The sequence below is a fragment of the Mercurialis annua genome, linkage group LG3, assembly GCF_937616625.2.
Source record: "Mercurialis annua linkage group LG3, ddMerAnnu1.2, whole genome shotgun sequence".
Taxonomy (NCBI): Eukaryota; Viridiplantae; Streptophyta; class Magnoliopsida; order Malpighiales; family Euphorbiaceae; genus Mercurialis; species Mercurialis annua.
In genome coordinates, this window is record NC_065572.1 from 9511349 (window position 1) to 9520212 (window position 8864).

At 46.3% G+C, this 8864-nt stretch overlaps 1 protein-coding gene across 1 annotated transcript; it reads left to right on the top strand.

The window, feature by feature from the left end:
• Positions 1–3073: 3073 nt before the first annotated feature.
• On the top strand, positions 3074–4282 carry LOC126672224 (uncharacterized). The gene is made up of 2 exons (XM_050366172.1): positions 3074–3286; positions 3437–4282. The coding sequence occupies exons 1-2, from the start codon at positions 3074–3076 to the stop codon at positions 4280–4282; spliced, it is 1059 nt and encodes a 352-aa protein (XP_050222129.1).
• The last annotated feature ends 4582 nt before the right edge of the window (positions 4283–8864 follow it).

Here is an 8864-nt window from a genome sequence, read left to right on the forward strand (position 1 = left end):
AAAGACCTGGAAATAAAATTCCACGTATAATTTTACAGAGCGCCACCAGATGTTACCTTGGCCGATCTCGCGAGGATTTCGCAGCTACCCAGCGAATCCGTCGAAAAATACATCGGCCGCTTCCGGAATTTAAGGACGAGGTGCATGACGCACATATCCGAGGGAGATTGCGTGCCAATGGTCGTAAAAGGGATGAATTTCGCGATGAGGGAACATTTCGAAGGCCATCGATTTAGGGATTTGTTCGAGCTCACTAACAGGGTTACGGGTTACGAACGATTACTCCAGGAGAAGGAACAGAGGCGAGGTTCTTCGAAAGGCACCTATTACCGCGATCAGTTAGACGTGGCCGTCATCTCCGATAGTGAGGACGATTCATCCGACGATGAGATATGTATGGCCGAGTTTCTCGGAAAGAAACCAACGGAATGCGCAGCGTTAAGGAAGCCAGGATATGTGAAGAAAAATAAGATGGCGGTCATCCAGAGGGAATATTCGTTCGACTTGACGAAAGCCGACGATATATTTGACGCTTTGCTAAAAGACGGGCAAATCTCCCTATCTGAGGGTCATGTGTTGCCAACAAGCGAGGAACTGCTGGGCAAGTACTACTGCAAATTCCATAACTCATGGAGACACAACACCAATAATTGCGTGGTGTTCAGAAACGTAGTCCAGAAAGCAATAACGGAAGGGAAATTGTTGTTCCCGTCAAGAAGGGAGGCCGATGCGAAATGCGTCTCGATTAACTTGATTCGGCCCAACTTAGACCAAGTATTGGGAATCAGGAAAGTTTTAGAGAAATGGAGTGCTAAGCGACCTCGACAGAGAGTAGCGGTGAATGATGCAGTAGGGCAACGTCGAGTGACCAAACCAGTTACATCAGAGCCTATTTGCCAACATTGCCAGCACTGCCAGAGCCGCCCCGAGACCAAGTACGTACGAAAATCGGTCAGCGCAAATCCAAAAACTTTTAAACCAAGGTCCCACACCAAGGAATGGCAACAGCACATGCCATCCGGACAGAAGGGGAGGTCGGTTTTTAAAAGGGTGTTCAGGCCAACGGAGGAGACCCCTCGTATGACCAAGACACAAAAGAGGCGGATGCAGAGAATGCGACAGGAGTCGAGACTGATCGCCGCAGGACCGGAATCGGCACCAGGGAGCCGAATCCCAGTTAAAAATCATTTGGCCGATGCTGCACCTCCTTCCGGGACTAAAAGACCGATTCAAGAAAGGTTGGGGGCAACCGAAGACGATTTAGAAGCAAACCAGGGCAAACACAGTCGGTCCGAAACCGAGCCCTTTGAGACACCAAAGCGAAAGCTTAGGAAGGTTTGGGTGGAAAAGAAACGACATCAGGATAATGGGCATCCTTCTCATACACACACAAAAGATGAAAAATCACCAAACAGGGACAGGCGATCTTTCAGGGACGTAGTCCTGAGTCACGCAGATGGCCAGTTGAAGGCCTAGGTGCCCGTGAAAAAAGAGTTAGTCGTTGTTCACAAAGACGGGCAGCTCAAAGCATGGATTCCTAAAGATGATAACCGAAAAGAGGTTCAAGTAGTTACTCTTCCGGATTCTTTTAGGAATAAGCCGGGGCAGAAGTCGATTTTGGACGGGGATGTTATAATCCCGGACGAGAATAGTGCGGACGCATCGGCAGTTGTTTCTCTAAGCAAACCACCGGCAAGAATGACAAGGCACATAAGGCCGTTGTACATCAGAGCCGAAGTAAATAGCGTCGCCATTGGAAGGGTTCTGATCGACAACGGCGCAGGAGTAAACATCTTACCTTCCCGGATGCTCAAGAAGTTCGGTATAGAACGCACCCAGCTGGAGACCACCGATGTTTATATGACAGACTTCGCCGGAGGTGAGACCCCCGCCGAAGGGTACATCACCCTTAAGATAAAGGTTGGCCGAGTAGAGATCGAAGAAGGTTTCTTCGTTGTTAATGCCAGGAGCAATTACAATGTGCTACTCGGCCGAGACTGGATCCATTCCAATATGTGCATCCCATCAACCATGCATCAGATGCTGATACTATGGCGAGAGGCTGGAGAGGCCGAGATAGTACAGGGTGACCCGAGCCCTTTCGGCGAAGATAGCAACGTTCTCGAAGCCATGATGTATGACGAGCAAGTAAGGAACATCCAATCTTTAAGTCATCGAGATATTAAAAGTCCCAGGATCCTCATCAATGCGGATCGGCCTGCAGACGTTACCCTCAGGGGCAACGGCCGATCCACCATCTTGCAACATTTTGATGGATAGACGACACACAGAGTTGCGGAAGAAGGTTCATAACTTAGCACTCAGTTACGGAGTGTCATACGCGGAGTGCATATACGAGGATCAAGATCAAGACCCGACTGGTACATTGAGAATAGAAGATCTCAAAATAGCCACCGGAAAGTTGGGGGACGATCCAGCCCAAGTTCAAGACACGCTTTTAGAAGTAAATTTAGGCTCAGAATCGTCGCCAAAACCGATATACATCAGCGCAAACCTCGATGCCATGTTTAGAGACGATTTGATTGCGCTTCTTCGGGAGTATAAGGATTGTTTCGCGTGGTCATATGCAGAGATGCCGGGTCTTGATAAATCAATCGCCGAACATAAGTTGCCTCTGAAAGATGGCTTTCGTCCATTCAGGCAACCTCCGAGACGAATGTCAAAAGAGGTCGAGGAGTTGATCAGAGAAGAGATCAATCGGCTTAAAGAGGCACACTTCATACGGGAAGCTAAATACACAGAGTGGTTATCCAACATAGTGCCCGTCATGAAAAAGAACGGCAAGCTGCGAGTATGCGTCGACTTCCGGAATTTGAATTTGGCAACGCCCAAAGATGAATATCCGATGTCGGTAGCGGACATGCTGATCGACGGAGCTGCCGGGCACAACATCCTTAGTTTTCTAGACGCTCATTCTGGATATAATCAAGTGCCGATTCACGAAGCTGATATATCAAAAACCGCTTTTTGATGCCCAGGGCCGATTGGTGCGTATGAATGGATTGTGATGCCCTTTCGTTTGAAGAACGCCGGTGCAACTTACCAACGGACCATGAACAAAATGTTTGAAGGGTTAACATGTCTGGAGGTGTATATCGACGACGTTGTCGTAAAATCGCCGAGCAACGCGGCTCACCTGGCCGATCTGAAACAAGGTTTTGCGCGGATCCGAAGCAACGGTTTGAAGATGAATCCATTAAAATGCACCTTTGGGGTATCAGCTGGGAATTTCTTGGGTTTCTTGGTTCACCAGCGGGGGGTAGAGGTAGATAAGAATAAAGCGAAAGCGATAATCAATGCTGAACCACCAAAAACCAAGAAACAGCTGCAGCGATTGATCGGACAAATAAACTTCCTGAGGCGCTTCATTTCAAACACATCAGGCTGATTACGCAGTTGGAGCGTGTTGTTGAAGGGAAATGATAACGACCAGTTTGTGTGGACCCCTGAACAACAACAAGTGTTTGATGAGTTGAAAGCATACTTAGTAAAACCACCGACTATGATGCCGCCAAAGCCGAATCAGCCTTTGTTACTGTATATATTAGCAGCTCCCCAATCTTTGGGATGTATGCTGGCACAGGAAGACCAAGGTGTTGAAAGATCGGTTTACTATCTCAGTAGAGCCTTGACCGATACTGAAACACGATACTCAGACATCGAAAAACTTTGCCTTTGTTTGTATTTCACGTGCTGTAAGTTGAGATATTACATGTTACCAGTGGTGGTTTATGTCCTAGCACAAACCGACATCATAAAATACATTCTATCCCGACCGTATCTCAGGAATCGGATGGGAAAGTGGGCGGTGGCAATGTCAGAATTCACGCTCGTGTATGTGCCTCAGAAAGCAGTTAAGGGACAAGTCCTTGCCGATTTTCTGTCGGACCACCCAGGAGTCAACATAAAAGAGGGAATCGGCTGCATGGAACTACATCCTTGGAAATTATGGTTTGACGGATCAAGAACAGAAAAGGGTGCCGGAGCAGGAATCGTCATTATCTCGCCCTCGGGGGCACGGTTTACAATGTCTTGTTCTTTGGCATTCAAGTGTACCAACAACCAAGCCGAGTATGAAGCTCTCATTTTAGGTTTAGAAATCTTGATGGAGCTGGGGGCAAAATCAATCCAAGTCTGGGGTGATTCACTGTTAGTGATAAAACAAGTCTCCGGAGAATACAAGTGCGAGTCGGAACTCTTGATCCGATATTGCAACAAGGCTAAGCATCTTATTGGCGGTTTCTCAGATACATGGTTATAATACACGGAGAGAAGCGACAATATGGAGGCAAATGATCTCGCCCAACACGGTATTGGTTACAAACCTTGTTACGAGTATGAGGCGATCCGGCGAGATACGCCAAACTTGGTAACAGGAGACAACGCGGTGTACAAGGCAATCCATTCCGTGTACCAGCTGGATTTTTTGACAGATTGGAGGAAAGAGATAACTAAATGGTTTGAATCGCCAGATATGTCCAACAGAAGATTACGCACTCTGGCCTTCAACTATATAGTTCTAGCCGATGAATTGTACAAAAAAGGGAGCGACGGTTTGCTATTTAGATGCATCGGCCCGAAGGAGGCAATGTTGGTCATGGCCGAAGTACACGAGGGAATCGCCGGTGCACATCAGGCTGGTCCGCGAATGCGATGGCTGATCCATAAATACGGGTTTTATTGGCCTAAAATGGAGCAATATTGTATCCGATACTCCCAAGGGTGTGAGGCATGCCAAAAGTGCGGTCCTGTACAGCACATTCCCGCCGAGATGCTACACTCGATAGTTAAGCCTTGGCCATTTCGAGGATGGGCTGTTGATTTAATTGGCAAAATATACCCGTCATCGTCAAAAGGACACACGTTTGTGATTGTTGCGACCGATTACTATTCTAAATGGGTTGAAGCCATACCTTTGAAATCACCCAGTCAAGAATCGGTCATAAAGTTTTTCAGAGAATACATTATCCTAAGGCATGGGTTACCAGAAACTATTACTACGGACCAGGGAACTATGTTCACTGGAAGTGAGATAACCGATTATGCAAAGGAGATGGGATTCAAGTTGATACGTTCCACCCCGTACTATGCACAAGCAAATGGCCAGGCCGAGGCGACTAACAAGGCGATTAAGGGCATTATTCAGAAGATGATAGAAGACAACCCAAAACAATGGCATCAGTTATTAACGGAAGCTGTTTGGGCAAACCGCACAAGCCAAAAATCGGCCACGGGCACTACACCTTTCAAACTTGTGTATGGGCACGACGCGATGTTGCCGATGGAGTTGACGGTAGCGTCTACGAGGCGAAAGATGCAGCACGTCTTGACGAAGGCCGACTATCATGATAAAATGGTTCTTGAAGCTTTGGACTTAGATGAGGAGCGATTATTGGCACTCGACCACTTAGAAGCTCAGAAGAAAAGAGTAGAACGAGTTTACAACAAACGTGTCAAAAGTAAGAGTTTCCTGCTTAACCAACTTGTATGGAAAGTCATCCTACCCATTGGAGCGAGGAAGGAAGGACTAGGGAAGTGGTCTCCAAATTGGGAAGGACCATATAAAGTCGTCCGAATATTGGGCAACGGTGCTTATTTACTTGCTGACATTGATGGTCAAGTTCACGGTCGGGCAATTAATGCACAGTATTTGAAGAGATACGTCCCGAGCTGCTGGGAAGGAGTTGACAGACGCATTTTCGAGAAGTAAGAAGGTAACTTCAATGACATCGGACTCCGGACCGATGTGCTGACAGGACCGTATTAATGTTAATAATCGGAAATATAGCCGATTAAAATATGTAAAGTTGCCGATCTTTAGTGTTGGGACCGTGTCATTTGTATTTACATTGAATAAAATTTCGGAAACAACAGCCGATTTTCCTCAAAACCGATACCTGTTTGAAGTATGATCAATCGGAACGCTAGCCGATTATCATTACACTTACAAAAATAGTATGATCAATCGGAATGCTAGCCGATTATCATTACACTTACAAAAACAAAATGTGCTGGTAATATGTGCGATTCGGAACAAAATAAATATACGACCAAAAGACGTTAAGTTTCGGAACTAAAACCGATCCAAAAATGCCGATTAAAGAAAAATGTTTCAACAAAATATACACATGATTCCTAAAATATGGAAAATTGTTCGGGTGTTACAAAATTAGCCAAAATGGCTGAATAAATCGCCCATGGTGCTGCGAATGTCAGATAGGTTTTTAACAGCTTCCGAATATCTTTTTTCAGCACTCGCCAATTTCTTCTTCAGCTGATTGCGGCGATCCTTCAGGTCAGCACCTTGAGAGATGAAATCATCAAGTTGTTGCTCTAAAGGGGCAGCGATGTCCTCTTCAGCTTTGAGCTCCCCTTGAAGCGCCTCAATCTTAGACTTCAGCTCATCCATCTTGGAAGTGTGAGGAGCGAGTTGGTCTGAGGTCTTCTTCGCCTTTGACCTGAGGGAACCGAATTCATCATCAAGCTTACGCTTGGTCTCCAGCGATTGCTCATAAGAAGATCTGGCGGGAGCAGCTTCGGCATAGGTCTTGGTCAAGTTTGGAAGCTCCTTGACGACGTTGGCGATGGTTTCCTTCGCTCTCTCGGTGACCTTACTCTCGTCCTTCACCAAGAGAAGCGCTTCCAGGGACGTCTTCAGGGACTTCGCCTCATCTTCATCGCCCAACAGTTGCACACCGTTTGCCTTCATCGCAGCCAGTTTATTGAGGTGCGTAGCCACATCGGCTTCAGAACCACCAGTCTCGGACTCCTCTGAACTAGAAGAGCTCTCGGTAGAACCTTCAGCATCACTCTCCGAGTCGGATTCAAAAGCCAGGAGTTTCGTCTGCAGGAAAGAGAATTAGTACATGTCGTTGGCAATAAAGCGAATGTGATAAAGGGGAAAATACCTTTAAAGCTTCAGTACGAGTCATGTCTGGCTTTAAGCTGGAAGGGCGAGAAACTGAGACAGTCGCTGTCGCCGATGTAGAAGCAGGCGATGCCAGAGGAGCAGAGCGGTCAACCGAACTCCCACTCATTTTGATTGAGATCTTGGTGGTATTTGCCTTCTTGGAAATATCGGCTTCTTTTGGTTTCGAAGCGGTGACCTCTGTTTTTTTCGGCAGTTTGGTGCTGACTAACTTCGTTTCTTGTTTGGCGGCCGATTTCGTTGTAGCAAGTTTCTTTCCAGCTCTCTTCCTCTTCAGAGGTTGTTCATCTTCTTCTTCCTCTTCGTCTATGAAAATCGCCCCGTCTATCTCCGCCTCTACTTCTGCGATTCGTAAGGCGATTTTTAAGATAAAATTATATTGAGAAGACAGTTGTAAATTTCTCTTTACGTACCTGCGGGAATCTTCAGGTCCTCAACAAGAGAGGCGATGTCCTTACAGTTACCTGGCACAAAATAACCAGTAAATGTTACCTTTTTAGGGCGAGACTTTGGCTTTTTATTGGCTAACATATATTCAGAGTCTGGGACTAAGGGTGCTTTATATGTGAAGGAAGGGCGAATATACTGTTGGAAGATGGGGTAAGGACGATGTCGATATTTTTTCTCCCATACTTTCCTCCATTTGAGTATGTATTTTCGCCAAGCTTCTCTTCTATGGTTTTCCATTTTTAAACTAAGAAGGGGGCGATTGTTGGGTTCGTACTTGAATTTGTAAAAGCGTTCAAATTTAATAAGTTCAAGGCGATGCTCGTAGTTACCTTTCCTTTTCTTCGGCTGCGGAACCTGTAAAAGAAAAACATCGGCGTGAGTACGTTTTCGCTTTGTTTCAGGCAACTGAAAAATATTCAACTTAAGGATATCCTCTGCCGATAGTCCGAAGTTAATGCCGATCACGATTTCCCACCACTCTTCGAACTCATGTGTAGAAGATGGGTTTCCGTCTGGTATAGGTAGCTCGTCAGGCGATGGCAAATAACCCTCGTGGAGGTGTCCAAGGAAAGCTATGTGACGCGATGTTGGCAATGCAGGGCGATTAGCACCATATTCGTTGCGGTCTATCAGAAAAGGGAATGGAATCGCCTGTGAGTAACCGAACTGTCTTGATAAATAATTGGGGTAGTAAGCCTCTGACCCGCTGTGTTTGAAGCTATTACCGATCATAAGGTTACGGCTGATCAGTGAATTGCTCCAGTTGTCCCACCACTTAGAGTGGAGTTCCTCGTCTATATCAGAGTCTTCGGTTATTTCCCAACCATAAGATATCCACTTAGGAGGATATTTGATATTTAGAACAGGGCACCACGGATTCGGCGATTGCTCGCGAGTCTCTAGGAAGTAGCCGATTACTTCGTTGAGGTGTGGAAGAATTGCAACTCCTTGGAAGACTGTATAACCGAAACATTCGTCTGAAGTTCGGTCTGGGAGTCTGACGATGTCAGGAAAGTACATAAACATCCACGCTTGGATTATCCACATCGGCCCGCTAGGACAGCGATGTGTCTTCACCTTGGCGTTCTTGATCATGCTATGAAGACATCTGTAGACTAATCCAAGGATAAATTCTCCCATGTTCAGGGGATGACCTTCGGCTAGGGCAACGGCGATACGGAGGCATTCTTGTGTGACTCTGAAAGAAGCTGGGCAAATTATGAATTTGGCGAGAAAATATGCCAGGAAGGCGATGTGTTCGTTGGCGGTTGGAGGTTGATTGTTTTGACCGATGTTTTTCTCCAAGAAATGTTTAAAGCTTTTGGCGGACTTTTCAGGCCCAAGGTGAAGATTTGGGGATGTCTGGCAATTGAGAGGCGATATTCTAATGCCAGTGATATTTACGTTGAACATGAACGCCAGGTCCAACAAAGTTATGGACATCGGTCCTCGCCGGAAGCAGAAT